Source organism: Doryrhamphus excisus, chromosome 23 (assembly GCF_030265055.1).
Source record: "Doryrhamphus excisus isolate RoL2022-K1 chromosome 23, RoL_Dexc_1.0, whole genome shotgun sequence".
Lineage (NCBI taxonomy): Eukaryota > Metazoa > Chordata > Actinopteri > Syngnathiformes > Syngnathidae > Doryrhamphus > Doryrhamphus excisus.
The window spans coordinates 7,778,417-7,799,216 of NC_080488.1; the positions used below are offsets into that span (position 1 = coordinate 7,778,417).

General features: G+C 42.2%; 2 protein-coding genes across 4 annotated transcripts; both read left to right on the forward strand.

The window, feature by feature from the left end:
- Positions 1–704: 704 nt before the first annotated feature.
- On the forward strand, positions 705–12,276 carry zgc:66447 (SLAIN motif-containing protein-like). Of its 3 annotated transcripts, none has more exons than XM_058063154.1 (9): positions 705–978; positions 1,289–1,905; positions 4,445–4,581; positions 6,203–6,316; positions 8,541–8,681; positions 8,774–9,103; positions 9,196–9,336; positions 10,940–11,234; positions 11,437–12,276. In XM_058063154.1, the coding sequence occupies exons 2-9, from the start codon at positions 1,295–1,297 to the stop codon at positions 11,489–11,491; spliced, it is 1,824 nt and encodes a 607-aa protein (XP_057919137.1). In that variant the 5' UTR covers positions 705–978; positions 1,289–1,294; the 3' UTR covers positions 11,492–12,276. The 3 variants fall into 3 exon arrangements, with proteins under 3 accessions (XP_057919137.1, XP_057919138.1, XP_057919136.1); XM_058063153.1 differs by having other exon boundaries at positions 707–978; positions 9,193–9,336; XM_058063155.1 differs by lacking the exon at positions 9,196–9,336.
- A 298-nt stretch (positions 12,277–12,574) lies between these two features.
- znf711 (zinc finger protein 711) lies at positions 12,575–18,945 on the forward strand. The gene is made up of 8 exons (XM_058063152.1): positions 12,575–12,780; positions 13,735–13,811; positions 13,917–14,028; positions 14,619–15,443; positions 15,515–15,658; positions 15,735–15,923; positions 16,044–16,178; positions 16,286–18,945. Exons 3-8 carry the CDS (start codon positions 13,950–13,952, stop codon positions 17,464–17,466), a joined length of 2,553 nt encoding a protein of 850 aa, XP_057919135.1. The 5' UTR covers positions 12,575–12,780; positions 13,735–13,811; positions 13,917–13,949; the 3' UTR covers positions 17,467–18,945.
- Positions 18,946–20,800: the final 1,855 nt, after the last annotated feature.

Genomic DNA, 20,800 nt, shown 5'->3' on the forward strand with positions numbered 1-20,800 from the left:
GTGAGATAAGAGGTCACAGGGGAGAAAGGACTCCACTCACAATCTTTTTTCTTGCTCATTCTAAAGATATTAACTCAGAATAGATTTCACAAAGTGTTCAGAAAATGTCAAAATACCACTTTTTTATCATTTAATTAGTTAATTTATTAAAGGGTGTGTCTCAATTACATTTGAATGGCCAAGTCTTTGTACAGAATCAGGGAAAAAGTTAGCACAATTCTAAGGACCACTGTCAAAAAAAACAGGTATGGTGAGAACAGCTGCCCAGGGGGATGCCCGATGTATTTTTTTTTTCATGGCAGCATCCCTGGTCAACATTGCAGACTCAAAAATAATTTGACTTAGTTCACTGACTCAAATCCAGGGATTTGATTAGCTGACTTCACTTGTGTCAGTGAAAATTAAAGTTACATAATTGCAACAAATGAATCATTAAACACAATGGTGTTCATTGTGTTGTGATATATTTTAAGCACGTGCAACAATGATTTTCTGTTGAATTTGTTCTGTCAAGTTGTGTTTGCCTACTTTTTTGTGTTTTTAATACTAATCTCAGTACATTCCGTACCACGGTTCATGTTAGATCTTCCACCCACTCATATCTTTATCCATGTGGTAAACAGCGACACCCGGTGGTTGTAATAAGGAATTAAAAAATAACATTTCATTCCCCTTCCAGTAGGGGGCGCTGGATATCAGCGCGAACCCTCGGGGGAGGGGCTCTGCGGGTCTTGCTCGGTCGGCTAACTAAACTCCATCAACAAGCTAGTTAGCGCCGAGTGAACGCCATGAATGCTCCCAGTGAAGCGCCGCTGGTTTTACGAGAACATGGACACAAACTATTAACGACGATATTCATCTGTTTGTGAGTCGCTGCCTCATTCATGCTGTCGCTTGTGCCCAGAGGAGTTTGAGGTCGGAGCGGTTGGGGTACGTTCAGTCGTCACTGCTTGAGAGGACAACACGGAACACTCACCGGTACGTTTGTTTTGCTGCTAGCATGCTAAGCTAGCTAACATGAAGCACAGCGCATGGGTGTACGCGATGGAGATGTTATTATGTTCATTGATGACAACAGCTACGTTTTAAGGCAATGGCGTTGCTGTTGGTATCGTCCAGTTTCTACTACAAGGGTTAAAAGTGATGTGAATGTGTTATTGAATACATATTTGACTGTTTAGATGAATGAACTGTGTGTGTGTAGAGAAAACTAGCATACTTCTGTCCTGTAAATAAACGTCACTTCGCCTCATTGTAACCATTCTAATATGAGTGTTACTCCCAACAGAAGAGCATGGTGGTTCCGGACAGCGCCAGCCTGCTCCCCCCTGATAATGGTAGTCCCCCTGGCCACATGGAGGGCTCCAAGCTTGGATGTGAGGAGGAAGTGGAAGGGGGTCAAGACCTAGCCGTGGTGGAGCTGGAGGAGGTCCGAAAGTTGCAGGAACTTGTTCATAGATTGGAGGTGCAGAATGAGACGCTGCGTAACCGGGGAAGCAAAAACATCGGCGCAAGCAGCCTCACCTTGCCTGTCAATATCAACGAGAGGCTGAATTGCGGTGGGGGTAGCAGAGAGTTGGAGCTGGTCACCCCGCAGGAAAGCTGCAGCAGCAGCGAAGAGATGTCTCCGCTTCCTGGGACCAACAGACTCGAGGAGGAGGAGGAAGGAGAAGATGATATAGTAGAGGATGGCGGTCCGTGCGGCGGCTTCCTCACGTTGACCTGCAGCGGAGGGCCGAGACAGACCCAGGGCCAAAGCATAACGCCTGAAAGCCCCTCGCAGGAGAGTTATGAGTCAGAGACCCTTGCAGAAAGCGATTCAGGCGTGGACCAAACAACGTTAGATGATGTGGACGTTCTCGATTTGGAAGATGAGTGTGCCGAAGTTGAAGATGAGGACAGTTGGTATGTTTCCACTACATCACAACTTAGCTTTTGGGTAGCATTTCAGCAGTAAAATGAGTCACATGTGCTTTTTTTTTTTTTTTTTAGTTTGAACTTAGTTTTTAAAGTGCATTTCTACCCTGTAGCGCATGTGACTGTTAGGTCTAATTAGGCAATTCTGAGTTCAGAAACATCAACATCCCTCTTTTAGATTATAAATGATGAGCAACAAATATTTGGAAAGCCACCTCAAGGCATATTTAGCATTGAAATTTATCAGGAAAGGAAATGAAGCCAGCTGGTGGGAGTGATTTTGGAAGTAGTGCAAACACCAGAGGCTGTTAGCTCTGACTTACTTAAAGTAAAAGGTGCTGTCTGTCTTGGTGAGGCACTCTGCTATTACAAGGCACTTCCTATGTAACGCCGTCTAAAGCACAACATGACATCTCAGATATAGTAAGTAGCCAAATAAGGAAATTGAAACAGGAGCTCAGAACATTCCGAATTTATTCATTGATTTTACCTACACACAATATTTGCAGCAAATTAATCCCCAAAGCAACAACAGAAGTCTTAAGCATTACTAGAAATAATTAGCATTGTGATTGCTTATATACAAATATAATGCAGAACAACACTGAGTTGGTGCTAGCTAATTTAGCTTCTCCACAGCCAGGCTATTCATGGCTTTTGTTCAGTTTCACATCATTAGCCATACCATATGTGATTTAGAGGGTCATCATTGCCAAAATACCCAGTAATCCGGGTAGGAACATAATCTGATGCTGGCCTGACTGCTGCCGCATGGATAAAGTGCTTTGGGTGGGATTTCACAGCATGTGACACGGGGGCCCAACTGTGTCCAGATTGCAACTGGGACACGGAAACTGAGTGGCGCTGAGGGAGGCTGTCGGAGCTCTGGGGAATGTGGGAGGCGATCTTTACAACAGGATAAATTGGTTGGACATTTTGTTTCTTGCTTTTAGAGCAGGAGTCTCAAACTCAATTTACCTGGGGGCCACTGGAGCTAGGGTCTGGGTGAGACTGGGCCGCATCAGGTTTTCCAAAAAAAAAAAACAACAAAAAACGGAAAAATTAATAAACTTTGCTTTGGTTCCGATTTTCTACAAGAAAAGCTCTGATAAAACATTCCACTGTTGTCAAATATCTTATTTTTCTACACAAAATAAGATGACAAATAAATAAACAAATCAAGAATAAAGAAAATCAATCAATCAATCAGTCATAAGTAAATATAATAATAATAATAAAACGGTAAATAATAAAAACTTAAGAAACCACATATAGTTGGTGGGTAGACAAATTATTTTTTTCAGATTAAAATGAACAAAGCATTATTAGAGCCCTGTAGACATGACAAAACACGACTATAGTCACATTTATACTCTTTTTATTTACAACATATTGCGCAACTGCAGGGTCTTGAGACACATGCTAACTCGCAAACTAGAGAGCTAGCGACCTAAACGGTAGCCTTCGAGTTATTTCCTTTAAATTAAATAGCCAAAAACTTACCACTTCCACACGGATAGGGAGGATAACTATTAACAGTTATTTAACCTTTAACATGAACATTAATCAAACGTAATAATTTTTTCTGGGTACATGATACCATACAGCATCCGTATCAAACTTGCGCGGGCCGCACTAACATTAAACTTTCATATCAAGGCGGGGGCCTCAAACTAGTGTGGGCCGCGTGTTTGAGACCCCTATTTTAGAGTAACATGCATGAATAAATACACGGTTTTCCCACTAGTTTAGGAACACTAAAACAAGATCCAAAAAGTGCAAAATTCAGATCTATTACTTCTGATCAAATGTCATTTTGAGAATTGTTCGACAATAGAAGTAATTCAATCGGTTTTCATCATGACATATGTCACTATGACAAGAGTGCAGTCAACAAAAATCGGAGCTTAACTGCCCTTTATGACACACTGCAACTGTTTCATTAATGAGGCCACGGGGGTTGGGCATTCATCGAATACGCAACGTTGATCAAACGCACTGTTGTGTGTCCATAAAAAGCCCTCCCACAGAGAAGCTGTGCTCTTCAGCGGGACGTACGACCTCAATATTCCCCTTTTGTGTCGTTGATTATTGCGCTGGGAAATTTGCGCCTTTGTGTTTGCCCAATGGAAAGATGATTTGTGGTTGATTCTGTTTCCAAACCAGTTAGTCCGGGTCCTTTTGTGTATGCACCTCAAAAGATCATCCCATGTGACTTATCATTTGTCTGTTTTTGTGTATATTTCCTGCATTGATACCCAAACTTGCAATGCAAAACGGTGCACTGTTTGAACCCTCTTTGGTCCTGGACACCTCCATTTTGCTAATTGTCTGACTGTGTAGGTTTTGTCCCAAATCTGTCCCAACTTTGTGGACAATAATGCATGCACAGCAAGAGGTTTTGTAGTTTCATGTCGCAACCACATTCTAATTCAAAGCTTTCCCGTGTATCACTCTCCCATATCTCTTTCACGTCTTTGCTCTAGTTTCCTCACCGTTTACAATGTGCTTTGTTTGCTGTCACCAGGTTGTATGTATCACCTAAAAAAGAAGTTTCAAACGCAGGACCCGGCTCCCCTTTGAAGTGGTGTCGGCAGGTTCTGGACCACCGTAGCCCAGAGACGGAGAAGGCATGTCGGACCCTCATAAACCGTTTGGACCAATGTATGTATTTTCTTTCATTCATTCATTTTCTACTGCTTTAAGCGGGGGTGCTGGAGCCTATCCAAGCTGTCTTCGGGCGAGTGTCGGGGTACACCTTGGACTAGTCGCCAGCCAATCACAGGGCACATATAGACAAACAACCATTCACACTCACATTCATACCTATGGACAATTTGGAGTCGCCAATTAACCTAGCATGTTTTTGGAATGTGGGAGAAAACCCACGCATGCACGGGGAGAACATGCAAACTCCACACATAGATGGCCGAGGGTGGAATCGAACCCTGGTCCTCCTAGCTGTGAGGCTAACCACTCGACCGCCGTGCCGCCATTTTCAATGTTTTTTTTTTTTAAGCATCTAATTTATGTTGTATTATACTGAAACATTCATTCATTCATTTTGTAACGCTTTTTCCTCACGAGGGTCACGGGGGTGCTGGAGCCTATCCCAGCTGTCTTCGGACAGGTCCGAAGACAGCTTCGGACCTGGACTGGTCGCTAGCCAATCACAGGGCACATATAGACAAACAACCATTCACACTCACATTCATACCTATGGACAATTTGGAGTCGCTAATTAACCTAGCATGTTTTTGGAATGTGGGAGGAAACCGGGGAGAACATGCAAACTCCACACAGAGATGGCCGAGGGTGGAATCGAACCTTGGTGCTCCTAGCTGTGAGGTCTGCGTGCTAACCACTCGACCTTTTCAATGTTTTTTTTTTTTAAGCATCTAATTTATGTTGTATTATACTGAAACAAATACTTGAAAATAAAGGCTAACATAATAAATTTTAGTATGAATACAAAATGGACATTGTAATCAATTTATGGATTGAATATAATGTTAAAAATACCATCAATTGTGTGGAGTTGAGGCGTTTGGGAGTGCACTACTTGGTTCCAACCAGCAGAGGCGTTGTTGATTCAGTCACAGCTAGTCTGCAAACATGCTAATTATTCTGCTCTATAAAACACTGGCATTCAGAACAAATCTTTAAAATAATAAATGAAATGTTGTCCCATCCTCACTTCAGGTCTTTGTGTCTCTACCTAATAGATCCTCTCCTTAAGATACTGTTAACTATTATTACAGATATTTGAGAAAATAGCCATATTATGTGAACATACTGCATTCTTGGTTATGTTGGGTGTGTGCACTTGAGGCAGAAGTAATTCAGTGTCTCATCCAACACACCCCTTTCATTATTTTATCTCTGTGCAGCACGTATTTCCTGCTCTCTCCAGAAGCCAAACAACAGCGCTTATTCCCAGTAGAGCGGAATGACTACAAAAGTCATGTGTCCCTCCCTGGGGCAGGCCTTCCTTTTTAAATGGCAACACAAGGAGTCAAACTGCATGTTTTACACGCACACACACACTCATATTTTTAGAAACACCACCTATACATAGCTAGCTGGTCATCTCAGTAGTTTAGTAAGTAAAAGTAAATAAAAGGAAATAGTATTTTTTAATGAACATACATTATTACAGTAGCTCATGCCCTGCAGTTCTATTGGTTTTCATTCTGCATCTTTTGTTTACGTCTTAAACCTGTTTTCACCTTGACTTTGCTATTGTTGTATGTAATCCCAGCTATCCCTTCTTTTTCCTCCCTAGCATCTCGATGGAGGAACATGTACAGCAGCCCATCAACAGAGGCAGGCTCAGGCTTGATTTCTCCGGGGTACCACAAATCGACTAACAAATCTCTACTAACCTGTGGCAGCTCAGGTATGGCATGACATTAACACGCTGTGCCCCTCATGTTCTGCACAACACTGCAGCGGTACTGATGTTTGTTTGGGTTTTTTTTGGAGGGAGGCGGAGGGGGTAGGCAACTTGTGTGTGGACTAATGTGTCAACAATTGCGGTGTCCTTTTTTGCATGTTCTACTGGGTTTGCTTTGTGTCACATATACAGTACACATATACATACATACTCGACAATAACGATGTACAGATGGCCCGGGGCAAGTAAATCCAATCAGTGATATTCCCGTCGGGCAAGTGCACTTTAGCATTCCATACTGCCAAGACTTTTTTTTTAAAGCGGTTCTTGTTGGGTGTTAAAACACGGACTGTGTAATTCCGGTGGTAATTTGCAAACCAATCCTTGCAAATCTTGAAATGGACCAATCAGAATCGTTTATTTAGACCGCGGTCTTCGTTTTACCCACACCCGTTCTTGTTCACGATAAACCAATCAGCGATCGTTTGACTACGAAAACATCTATCATGGCGTCCCTGCCAACATGGTCTAATTCTTCAACAACTTGTGAAGGAAAACACCAAAAAGTGATGAAACAGTGCCTCCTAAACAAGTATTTTATTAGCGGCAGCAAATCAAATGATGGCCCAGGTGAGTGAATCACATTGCTGTGACAATTTGAAGTGGTCACAATGAAACACCACCGATTAGATCCAATACCAAGTGCTGATTTTTGCACAAGCTACAAAATCTAGCGCTTCCATTTCTCTTGTGTATTTTTCTCACCTTTGCTTCACAAATTATTGTTTGACTATATGAGCATTTTTTCTGGATTAAAAACACTTTACTAGTACACAAATGTGTCTATTCAATAATGTTTCATTGTGGTGCACAACTTATGAAAGGCAAAGTGCCTAGAAGTCTCTTGACAATCCAGATTTCCATGCAACGTCATGATCTATGTAGGAAAACAACCACAAGAAATGATAATCATTTCATCTTTATTTGAGATTCTCATGTGATGCCACAAAAATTAGATGATATCATTATGGCAGTCTTTTCATTTTACATGGGGAAAGTTCGGGCAAGTAGTTCTCACCTTAAGGATTCCCCATGGGCAAATAATTTTTGTTTTTAATGTAGAACCCTGACATATACCGTACTTGAAAAAATTTGTTTGACAGTACCGGTTATCAGCAAAAAAGCCAATATCGGACATACCTAATTATATAACCTTACTTACTTAATACTGCGGAAGATGGCTAGTAATTGTCTAATGTATGTGTGTATGTGATGTGTGCACACTGTTTCTAAAGGTGTTTAAGGAATGCTAACCAATGACGTGTACGTACATAACTGTCTGACTTGAGTGTAGCTGTTGCATTTGCCCTCCTGGTAGTCCTGACATTGCTAAAGTTGTCGTCAAATTCTACAAGTACCAGTTTTTGCATGACTTTATAAATGTTCAGCCAATCTTAATTCCGGCACATGTGACTTTACCAGGACACATGATCCAAAATACCGTACCAGCGACAGGTTTGGACACACAAACTGAGAAGTTACGTCCAGACTTTTCACTGGCACGTAAACATAACATACGTGTGTTTGTTTGTCAGTGTACTAACCGAGCTGCTTGGTGGGAAAACAAACTTGAGGTGTTGCTTTGAAGCTAACATTCTTCAAGCTCATTATGACCGACTGTTTGACAAGTGACTCATTATAAATAGTACAGTGAGCCTCGTCAATCGACACCTGCCATGAGCAGAGCAGTCTGATAAATTCTGACGGCACCTAATCTTTTGTGATCTGATGCAGTTACCATATTTATCATTGTCCTCAACAACTAGGACATCATAATTATTGTCCTGGTTAAAATTACAGTGGAATTTCCTAAAGTCACCTAGAATGTCAACACATGGATAGGGGCTGGCGTCTCACTTTTTTTTTGGATCTTACAATGAAATTCTAATGGAAATAATGTAATATCTAATATCCCAAACTGTGTGACTTTTCCTGGTTGGTTTTCCAAATTGGTACAACTTCAAGGTATTGTGATTAATTTAAGGATGCATTTCATAACGGCCTAACCGACCTTGTTCTGTTATGAAACATGAATTCACATTAAAGTCAGCTACACACATGTATGTGTGCTATAGACTTTGGGGAAACACTGAAGTGACTACAAAAATGTGGCCCAGGATGTTGATCCCAAAGATGCTGTGTTAAGCAACTCATCCCACTCTTCCAGGTGTCTCAGGTGGACCCTCAGCTTTAAGCTCCCAGTCCTCTGTAGACAGCGAACTCAGTACTTCAGATGACTCCATCTCCATGGGTTATAAGCTGCAGGATCTTACCGATGTCCAAATCATGGCTCGCCTACAAGAAGAGAGTGAGTTCAGACATGGTCACAGTTGGCCTTTCTGCATGAAGTTTTTCAATTCAGCATATTATTAAGTATTGGTTATTATTTTTTTATGTTAGGCCTGAGGCAGGATTACGCTTCCAGCTCAGCATCTGCGTCACGTCGTAGCTCCACAACGTCCCTGCAATCCCTTCGCCGGGGAGGCACCTACAGCGACCAAGAATTTGACAATTACAGCCTGGAAGACGAAGAGGATGAATTCAGCCCGGTGCCCCAGCAACGTCGCCGCTTCACTCCCTCGCCCTTGGGGTCACCTCGGTGCCTGTCGCCGTCCACTTCCAACCACGGTCAAGAGCATACCAACAGACTCGGGGCCCCTCGCACAAGAACACCCAGACGCTCTCTCCAAGGCCCTAGTGCGGAGCTCCTCAAATTTGCCAAGAGTGAGGGTAGGCAAAAATCTTAATTCCGATCATGCCCAATAGTATTTAATTTCAGTCAAGGTGATCACACCCGTGTTGTCCACCTGTGGTTCCAGAAGAGTTGAGGCACAGCATGCCTAATCTGGCCCCCCGCACCAGCCTACGTTCCCTGGAGGCAGTCAGAAACAGCCGCAGCATGGAGGCTAACCTCCAGAGCTCTGGCAACCGCATGTCCCACCTGACTCCCTCCCCTTCCTCAGGTAACCCCCGCCCTCATTTTCCTGACCCCCTTCTCCTCTCATAGAATGACATCTGCCTACCGGGATTGCTGAATCCCTGAGCAATGTTGCTTCCATGACAACGCCTACACTACCTTACCCTACATTACGTTACTGTTACTGTACATTTGCACGTGCATATTATTAGAAAAGCCTTCTACAGTAAACCTCGGGTATATAGGATTCAATTGTTCCCACTGGTTTTGTCCGATATAAGCGAAATCCGTTATATGCGTATACCGGAAAATGTCCGTTTTACGGTATATGCGTAAATCAGATTTTATCCGTTATAAAAAGGAACTTCCTTGACTATGTTTCCAATGTACCTGGACGCGCAGGCAACGCTGCAAATGACGTTGTATAGCGGCCTGTCACGATTCGGCGAATCGGAGCGCCACGATGCGGCCATCCGATATATGCGAGGGAAATTTAATGGAAATGCATTGGAACGGGACTGGAGATTTTGTCCGAAATAGGCGAAATCCGTTATAAAAAATACGATATATGCAATTAATTTTTATTGGAAATGCATTACAGAAAAATCGGTTCTTTTTTATCTGTCCGTTGTGAGCGAATTTCCGATATATCCGAGTCCGATATATCCGAGGTTTACTGTATAACAGCATGAATTAATGACACTCCCTTTTGATATGCAAAGGCTATTTCGACAACTCAAATGTATGCTCATCACAGTCAGCCTAGATGCCACATTTTCCTTTTCTGATCTGTTATTCATTAACCTGACAAACATAGAATGACTGGACACTTTATTAGGTAACATGCACACACTAATAAGATCCTTTAAAAAGTTACTAATTTAACAATACAGGGAGTATGGTACAGTAAACCTCGGATATATCGGACTCGGATATATCGGAAATTCGCTCACAACGGACAGATAAAAAAGAACCAATTTTTCTGTAATGCATTTCCAATAAAAATTCATTGCGGATTCATCTGATTTTTTATAACGGATTTCGCCTATTTCGGACAAAATCTCCAGTCCCGTTCCAATGCATTTCCATTAAATTTCCCTCGCATATATCGGACGGCCACATCGTGGTGCTCTGATTCGCCGAATTGTGACAGGCCGCTATACGACGTCATTTGCAGCGTTTGCAACGTTGCCTGCGCGTCCAGGTACATTGGAAACATAGTCAAGGAAGTGCCTTTTTATAACGGATAAAATCCGATTTACGCATATACCGGATATAAATCCGATATATGCGTAAAACGGACATTTTCCGGTAACGGATTTCGCTTATATCGGACAAAACCAATGGGAACAATTGAATCCGATATATCCGAGGTTTACTGTAGTATGAAACCGCCCTCCATCATAATATGAGCTGCATCTGTTATGACGTTCATGTAACTGTTATACTGTGTGTTCATCAGAACTGAGCATTGCCGTATTTTATAAAGGTGGACTTTTATTGTTTCGGAACTTGTGCAGGCGTGCCCAGTGATGTAGTCATTCTATGTTGGAACACTTCTTGCTTATCTTTTTCCAGACAGTGTTTGTTTTACACCAACGGTCATAAAAGCAGCACTTGACAAGCACCATCTTTCCTATTTACCAAAGGTATGTCCAGTAGTCGTCTGCGTGGCAACGGCCAGTCTCCTCTCTCTATGCGAGCTCCGGTGAAAGCTGTCACACCCGTGGGCTCTATGGCATCTCGTCAGCCTTCCAGAGGCCTGCCTGTTATCCAAGCGCCTACCGCAACTGGGGCACGCAGGGTCCAGCCCGGTGGTTCCGCTAATGGCGGCACCTACATACCAGGGAGAACCTCCGCTGGGACAGGGCGACCTGCGATGGGAAGAGGGCAGTCTACACCAGCACCATCCACTCGAAGTAAATTATCACAACCTGCCAGAAGGTGAGTGCTTTAATAATGTGCATATATACTTTTGCCTCCATTGTGACTACTAACTTCTCACTCAGAGAGTGCAATGTTACTCTTCATCTTATGAGGTCATAACAATAACACCATTGTGCTACTGAGTGATCATAAAGAGTAGTTTGATGACACTTCAAGCGGTTCCTGTGAACAAAGACAGACTCTCTTGTTTTATCATCAGGTCTTTGGGTATGGCTAGAATCTCAGATGAATCCTGGAAAGATGGCTGCTACTGAGTCCGATGGGCCCGACGGATGAAGGAATTTCACTGCTGCAAGCCTCGCTTAATTCAGTGACTTCTTTAAAGTACAAAGCAAAGTCAGGACCGGATTTAGTCAAGACTCTTCTCTTTAGCTTGCATGAAGCATTGTCAGCAACATCCAGTGTGGATGTTTCGACTAACAAGAAGGCACACTCCCAACATAGACAATCTCAGAGCTTCCAGAAGATGTCTTTGGGGGAATTTTACTTATTTTTTTATGCTAATTGTGAAACACTGCTGGAATATTAAGGGTTGTAATTACTTTGTGAAGTTATTGATATGAAGGCAATTTAAAAGAACATGTTGGTTTGTGCATTCCTGTGTGAATTCCTACTAGATGTAGGCACTGCATGCATATTGTTTGTTTTTTTTCCCCCTTTACGTAACCGTAACATGACAATTCTGTCATGTGTCGCACAATATCATGTGAAAATTTTTGGAATGATTTTTGTTTACACAGCAATGAAACTGCAGCATTGTACCACACTGCCCTTGTTCATATTTTAAATATATATATATGTATGTGGATTGTGCCAAGGTGCATCTGAGTCACAACACTCTTACCAAATTATCACTAGTCCTCAAAGGTACAATGATGCATTTTTATCGCACATGCGTTGGCAGTGTCTTTGTGTTTTGGTATCTACTGAAATAAAGTATGTTTATGCAATGCAGGCCTCCCTGCCTTAGACAGCTCCCACTGTCGTGTCGTGTATATCTGAAAAGAAGGAACTAAAATAAAGTGCAGTCTAAAACCGACGGTGTCTATTGACTTGTCTGTTTGCATCCCATGCTAACAAGTTCCAATCTGCAGCAGCAGGATGCTTGCTGGGTGGATGACCAAAAATGCTACCCAACCCCTCCCTAACAAAATGGCCTACAGGCCTCGTCGGTGCAAACAAATGTGGGAGGAAATTATTCTGAAATGTTTTCATGGATTTGTATGGTTAAAATAAATTGTGTTTCCATGCACACTGCGCATATTATGTTGTCATTAACATAAAGACTGTTACAGTAACTGCTCTCTTATGCATGACGCAAATAGTAAGGGATCAGCGGTAAACGAGGCCACGCATTGTCTGCCCCCCGCCCTCCCTCTGCTTGTCAGGAAGCAAGCTGATTGGCCGAGGCCTAGCAAAGAGTGCCCGGGGATCCAAAACTGCAGGCCGCACTTAGCTTACCGTCAAAAATAAACCAAAACAATAAAAGACAAAACGGAGGAGAGTGAGAAACACCGAAAGAGTCGGAAGACGACATTATCAGGTAAATTCGCTTTTATCCAATTCGAATGGAACGTGGTTTAATCCGCAGGGGCCCAGTCGGCCGTAGCGGGCCTCTTTCAGCCTTCTCGAAAAACAACATGGAGATAATGCGGCACAAGGCGGCTCCACCTAGCTTAGCAGGCTAGCTAGCCAGACGGACGGTATTGCTCGCGAAAATTCCGAATTTATATCTTGCGAGACATGAGTTCGGCGTCTTGTGTGGTGACGCTATTATTCTTAGACCATTGTTAGTCATATACTTTAGAATTTCCAATTTTACGGCGACCGACGAATGTGGGGGTTAGCCGTTATGCTAAAACAAAATGGCGCTGGGTGGATCAGTCATAGCTTGTTTGCTAGTTAGCTTCGCTTGGGTGGAAAGCGGTAGTCGACCATACGGGAAACATTACATAACGTATGCGGTATTTCAAGGCTAGGCCATTTCCTCGGTATATTTATACATACTGAAATGATAGGGTGGGCAAATGATGTGTGAACAAGCAATTAGAAAGCTAGGGTAACTTTAGCGCACTGCAGATAGGCAATACATTGTTTTGAGCAGTGACGTGACGGCAGTGCATTTCCTCCTACTGATAACATGCAGGAATCCCACAGAGGCGATACTTGCGGGCTTGTCCTGCCCACTTTGCAGGGCACCCAGCACTTTTCCAACCGAGCTCTTTCAATCAAGCTCAACTAGCTCCAGGTGTATGGTAATATAGCCCCTGGTTAAAGGCGCTTGCAGTACTATTAGTTGGCAATGGACGGAGCCAGTGGTCAACAATATGTCGTTCCACTTCCCCAGTGCACCAAACACCGCAATTAAGTTTGATGCAGCCCATCACACGTTCTTTCTCTACTATATATATATTAGAGTGTATACAGACAATAATGCATTGATCTCATTACATTTCAATGTGATATGGGCACTAATATTTGTCATTTTCTCTCCCAGAGGGCTCAAATGCATTGATGGAAGGACACGTCTAATATCCTGTTTTTATTTTAAGGTTCTGGGCAGCAAATGTGAAGGTATTTCATTTTGATTTGTATGAACTACTACTACTATAACTATGTTATAGTAAGCAGCACATGCATTTAAGGGGGACAAAGCTAATAATAATATGTATCTTATAGTTTTCAGGTTGTTTTATTTTGCCTGAATCAAACATGGACCAAGGAGGCGGTGTGTTGGAATTACATACGCAGGAGCTGAAAATGCCCCATGCTATGATCATGCAAGACTTTGGTAGGTGGTGATGTTGATCAATGATTATTAAATTTGTAATCTGGAATCCCCCAATTGTAAAACTGATGTGAGAGTGTGGCTAATAACTAATAAAAAAAATCGCCTGAGTTGTAACACATTAATTTAGAGCACAGCAACATGCCAATTAGTGTTCACTAAGGATTGTGTGGATATTGGTACATTGTACATTTATGTGACATTTGGTCATTTCTTTTAAACACAATGTAACCGCCAAGTAAATTGTGTAGTATACAAACAATATAGAGATGTGCAGGGTTTCATTACATTCAACATTCATTTGAGCTAGTCTGTTTAGTGCAGTTTAGGGCAAAATGAGGTTTAGATCTTTGATGTGAAGACATTTGTTTAAAAAAAAACAAACAAACAAAAAACTCCATTTTAGTTGAAGAGTCTGTCTTAAACCATTACTGGTAACAACTTATTCTTGGTTAGGGAATAAAATATCTTAAACCGGTGACATATAGTAGCATTTACATTTAATTGGTTACTCTCTCCGGCTTTTATAAAATAATGTATGTGATATAGTATGTCACTGACCTTTCAATAATAACTTAATTTTGTTTTAACAGTTGCAGGAATGGGTGGCTTGGCACACATTGATGGGGATCACATCGTGGTGTCTGTGCCAGAGGGCATGCTCCTTTCTGATGTGATGACGGACGAGGGCATCCTCCTGGAGCACGGGCTTGAGGTGGAGGGCCTGACTCAGGTCGTGGAAGGCCTTGAAACCGAAGTGGTTGAAAGTCTACACGCGGATGTCGAGGGATTGGAGGCAGAGGTGGTTGATGGGCTACAGACACAAGTGGTGGAGCTCGAGGCTCATGTCGTGGAAGGCCTAGACGGTGAGGTGGAGGTGGAGGGCCTCGAAGCACAGGTGGTTGAAGGTCTGGAAACTGAGGTCGATGTGGAGGACCTGGAAGCTCATGTTGTCGAAGGCCTTGAGGAAGAAGTGGAGGTGGAGGGCCTAGAAGCAGAGGTTGTTGAGGGTCTGGAGGTGGACGTAGAAAGTCTGCAGTCTCAGGACGTCGACGGCCATGAAATAGGAAACGAGGACATGGTACACTCGGAACACAGTGTGATCATGCCGGAAAACATCTTGGGGACAGAGGTTGCAATCGAGGCGGCTCTGGACCACCACCACCACGTGCTAACCTCAGACCTTATCCAGGATGCCAACCACGACGACATGTCAGACCAAGTGTTTGTCGCAGAACTTCTGTCTGAGCACCAGGACAACACTCTTGACCACCAACTTGTAGCAGAGGGGCTGATGGTGACAGAAGCCAATGCAGAGACCATAATCCACCAACAACTACCACCTGAGGCGGTTCCTCTGCAGATGGATGAGGATGACGACGGGAGAAGCAGCTCTGAAGATTACCTCATGATTTCCTGTAAGTTTGTGTTCCAGATATGGCAGTGTTGATTATGAATGTCGTGTTTTTCATATGTGTTTGTTGTTTAGTGGATGAGGTGGGAGAGAAACTGGACATAGGAGACACCCCTCTAGAGATTAGCACCGAGGTAATGGAAGACAAGGAGTGCAAAGAGGATGGTGCTGAAGTCATCAAAGTCTACATTTTCAAAGCGGAGGCGGATGATGATTTAGGCAAGTTGCTGAGTTTTTCTATGCCAAACCAACTTTATGACTTTGATTAAAACATCATCTTCTTCTTCTTCTTCAGGTGGAACAGAGGTGATCACAGAGGACGATTACCAAAATGGCCACCCAGATCTTGAAGCTGCATCCTCAGGAAGACTTGGAGTTGGCCGTGACAAGATGGTCTACATGGCAGTCAAGAAGGAGCCCAAAGTAGAAGAGGACGATGAGGATGACAGCGATGAGGAAGACGACGACGATGATGACGACATTAGTATGTTCCCTGGGTCAACGAATCAAAAGCTTGTGTTTTGTTGTGGACTTACGGCCGTGAAGACTTCATTGAGATCGTGACCCATATGAGAATGGTATTGCTTGTTTTTTCTGTGTGCAGGTAATACCATAGATCAGGTGAAGAATGGAGCAGCAACACAATTTCTACAAACTCGAGAAGGATTGGCCGCCAACCGTGTGCTCAAAACCAAAGCAAAGAAAAAGAAGAAAGGAGAGACCCGCCAGTGTCAGACCGGTATGAGCCATACGCCCTTTTTACCGGGTTTGTGGTACAGATGTGCAAGTGGATAGATTGCGGCTTTTTCTCAACTTTCCACTCAAGTTTTCAACTTCCTCTTTCAGCTGTCATCATCGGGCCTGACGGCATGCCTTTGACTGTCTACCCCTGCCACATATGTGGAAAGAAGTTTCGCTCACGAGGCTTTCTCAAATGCCACATGAAAAACCATCCGGACCACCTCCTCAAGAAGAAGTACCAGTGTACAGACTGCGACTTCACCACCAACAAGAAGATCAGTTTCCACAACCATTTGGAGAGTCACAAGCTGCTCAGCCACAACAGCGAGCGCTCTCCGGAATACACGGAGTACGCGCGGCGCCACCATGAGTCGAGCCCCCTGGGCTCGGACAAGCTCATCGTCAAGGACCGAGAACCCAAGTTGCATCACTGCAAATACTGCGACTATGAGACTGCTGAGCAAGGCCTGCTCAATCGTCACCTGTTGGCGGTGCACAGTAAGAACTTTGCACATGTGTGTGTTGAGTGTGCCAAAGGCTTTCGCCACCCATCCGAGCTGAAGAAACACATGCGGACCCACACAGGCGAGAAGCCCTATCACTGTCCGCACTGCGAATTCCGCTGTGCAGATCAGTCCAACTTAAAGACTCACATCAAGAGCAAGCACGGCGCAGATCTGCCCTTCAAGTGCAGCCACTGTCCCCAAGCTTACGCCGATGCACGGGAACTTCAACGTCACATCGAGATGGTGCAAGGCCACAAGACCCACCAGTGTCCGCATTGTGATCATAAGAGCACTAACTCCAGTGACCTGAAACGACACATCATCTCTGTTCACACCAAGGACTTCCCTCACCAGTGTGACGTGTGTGAGAAAGGCTTTCACAGGCCCTCGGAGTTGAAGAAACACGCCGAGACGCACAAGGGCAGCAAGGTGCACCAGTGCCGGCACTGCAACTTCAACGCTCCCGACACGTTCACCCTGAGTCGCCATATTCTATCCTTGCATACCAAGGAACTTCCGTTTAAGTGCAAAAGGTGCCGGCGAGGCTTCCGTCAGCCTGCAGAGTTGAAGAAACACATGAAGACGCACAGTGGTAGAAAGGTTTATCAGTGCCAGTATTGTGAGTACAACAGTACGGACGCTTCTGGCTTCAAGCGGCACGTCATCTCCATTCATACCAAGGACTACCCACACCGCTGCGACTACTGCACCAAGGGCTTCAGGAGGCCTTCTGAGAAAAGCCAGCACATAGCCAGGCATCACAAAGACATGCTAATGTAATGTGGTCACTCTTAATCAAGCTCACTCCTCCACCCGCAGTAAATCTGTGTCACACACTCGGAGGTAATATTAGTGTATTAAACATAAATGGTGTAGGCTGTTGAAGGCAACTACATTATATTTGCCGTTCTGTGTTGTAATGGATGTAAGAAACTCCTCCCAATGCCAGAACACATTTTAGTTGTAAGTAAAATCTTTAAAAAAAAAACAAAAAAAAACTAAATGAGTGTGCGCACTGAGTGGGACATCTGTAAATTATGTTTCTTTTTGTTGTTGCAGAAAATCACATAAGAACATATATTCAGGGTTTCAAATGTCTATATTTTTATACCCATTCAGCTGAAATGCTGCAAGAGGCTAATTCTGTCCTGAAGTAAATGGAAATGGTGGTTAATGATCATGCTTCTTCAGAAGATGGGAAAAAAAAATATCCGTATTACCCAGCAGAATCATTATAACCAGCTTTTACCCCAACATTTGTTTTGACTTCCATCTGTTGTTCTTACAGCTTGCACCATTCAGGAGCTCCTAAAAAGCTTTTGAGTGATGTCGACATACATTACGCACCTTCTGAGCATATCCAGTGGTTTTTATTTCCACCGTTCTGCATTTAAACACTTACATTTCCCTCAAAATGATCACGGAAGATGCAACTGCAATCAATTGTATTAAAGTTAATTCAGGGTCCCGGGATGGTTACACGAGTCAAGCTCATCAAGTCTGACTTGACTTGACTTCAGAAATACGACAATTCTAATTAAGATGGTGCTACAAATGAAACGGGCTTTTAAGAAAATAAATTAGGGGGTTGGCTTCAAGTTCGTTAACCACTCTGGTGGTTCCATCCGACTGTTGTAAGCTGCATTTGTGGATGACGTTACTTTTGACGCTGATGTGCTCCGTTTAACTATTTGCTATCATGCCTTACATCTGCTGGTCTTTCTCCCTTAAGCACTGATGAACACAGCCAATTTGAAAATAAGCATTTTTTTTTTAACTCAAGCATACTGTATCAATCCCATTCTCCCAGAGATTGTGTTTGAGTCAGTAGAAGGCACTTTAATAACTTGTATTTTTTGTATTTTAATGACATGTATGGGGTATATAAATATATGTATATGTTTAAGATATATATACATATAATATAAACCCTAGCTAATGATTACAAAGCCTTGTGAGTGGGTAAATGTTATCTATAGCAAGTGGGCACAATACAATTGTTGTCGAAAGTGGTGGATGAAACCATTTATTGTTTTGTTCCATGGCAAAGAAGTGTTTGGGTTTTGTGTTTTGGTTTGTGCTCACTAACAAAGGTTCCCAGACCCTAGTCCTGCAGTCCTATATGTAAACCCAGCCCAATCCCGCATTTGGGATTATTCCCTTGTCGGTGGTCATCATAATGGCATTAGTCTATTAAGTATGCACATATGCTGTTTCCATGAAATTGTGGTATATATTAAACTCCCTGCATTTCATGTACCTTTAGTCTATATTTTTCTTTCAGTCTGATTGTGGATAAACTACTGGTTGGGGAAGAAACCAAAATAAACAAATATCTTTTTATGTTTCTTGTTTTTCCTGATTTGACAGTTATAGTTGAATCAGACTTTAGGTAAAGTATTATTGTTGAATAATTGGTTCAATACTTGTGCACGTTGCCATCAGATACAAGTGTTATGTCATCAAGTTGAAATGTACACTATAGTTGACCTGAGCACCGCGAACAAAAGAAATGTAACATTGGGTTGGGTTGCCAGCAGCAACTGACAAGGATGCAGCCATCAAAATGCCAGTCATCAATCTCCCCTTTTATTCCGCAGAATCATCTGAGAGTTCTCTCAAAAGAGGCCGCCCGGTGGGAGCCACCAGTCTGCCTTCGCAACTCAATTATGTGCTTGTTTGGGGGCAGTCGAGCATCCAACACACTCCCACCTAAAATGGCCCATCAGTGATGAGAATCGGCGGCTGCATTAGGACGTAATCCAGGTGTGTGCACAAGGTCACTCATTTATTTGATGTATTCATCAGACATATCAGCGCATGGGTTGATTATGATGATGCACTTGTGAAGGGTAAATCCATGAAACCTGTTGATGTGTCTGACTCAGATTTAATCATTTTGTCCCCAACAGCTGTCAGCAAGGCCAAATATGTGTGTTTAGCTTTATAGTGCATGTGAGTCGGGATCACGCAGCAATGTGTTTTGCAACATGACAGTGAAGGGAATAGCAAAGACCTGGGAATTTAGCCATCAGGTCCTGATTTTGGCAGACAACCATGACACATTCCACACCCGACGCTGGCCCACTTAGCCACAGTGGACAGATCCAGATTTTCTCAGACAAAGCTATATTGCTTCCAAGTAGAGATTGCGGAGTCCTCGGGGAAATCACAATGCTTTGGAGTCAGGGACTGTGTCAGCAAGGAACGGGCTGCTGATAAGTCACAAAAGACAACTATTGACTGGGAGAGCATCCGAAGGCCTGTGACAGTTTTTTTTTCTGCATGAATCGTGTGTATTTGCATCCTAAAGCGCCGAACAAATCCATCAGGAATTTGCAAACTTGTGAGAATTGTGTTGCGTCACATGAATTCATTTACTATGACAAATGCTCAAAATGGGTCATTTCTCAAAATGTTGCACTTCCATGTTAATCTACAAACACTAATTTTACTCGTGTTTCCAATGCCATCACAAAAGCTGAATCTAAAATTGTTTTATGTATTTAATGTGGTGGAAATTCATGTATGTTCATGTTTGTTTGTGTTTTTATTTTGTAAAATGAAAATGATCCTTAGTAGCTGTCGTTCTTTTTGGGGTATTCTAACATGAGACATTAGAAATCATTTCACAAGCAAAAAGTGACACGCCTTTTTTCTCTTTATATTATTAATTAATTATTATATTATAATAATTATATTTATAATTTTATATATATATTATAATATATATTTATATTTATTATATAATTATAAAAAATATATAATTATAATTATGCGAACTGAAGATTTAAATGATTAAAATTGACCCTGTAAATATAAAGTAAAAAAGAATTATTATATAAATAATAAATAAAAATATTATATATATATATATATATATATATAATATTTATTATATATTTATATTTATTATATAATTATAAAAATATATGTATAATTATTATAATTATACGAACTGAAGATTTAAATGATTAAAATTGACCCTGTATATTCAAATGTTCAAATTAATAAAATTGTAATAGTTATTATAAAGTTAAAAAATGTATTATATATATATATATATATATATATATATATATATATATATATATATATTTCGCAAAATAACAGG

Excerpts from the sequence above, each read along its gene's own strand:
- zgc:66447 (XM_058063153.1), top strand. The coding sequence starts at position 1,295 with ATGGTGGTTCCGGACAGCGCCAGCCTGCTCCCCCCTGATAATGGTAGT. Across the intron at positions 6,317-8,540 it reads ACTAACCTGTGGCAGCTCAG|GTGTCTCAGGTGGACCCTCA; the intron begins GTATGGCATGAC and ends CCACTCTTCCAG. Across the intron at positions 9,337-10,939 it reads GACTCCCTCCCCTTCCTCAG|GTATGTCCAGTAGTCGTCTG; the intron begins GTAACCCCCGCC and ends TATTTACCAAAG.
- znf711 (XM_058063152.1), top strand. The coding sequence starts at position 13,950 with ATGGACCAAGGAGGCGGTGTGTTGGAATTACATACGCAGGAGCTGAAA. Across the intron at positions 14,029-14,618 it reads TATGATCATGCAAGACTTTG|TTGCAGGAATGGGTGGCTTG; the intron begins GTAGGTGGTGAT and ends TTGTTTTAACAG. Across the intron at positions 16,179-16,285 it reads GACCCGCCAGTGTCAGACCG|CTGTCATCATCGGGCCTGAC; the intron begins GTATGAGCCATA and ends TTCCTCTTTCAG.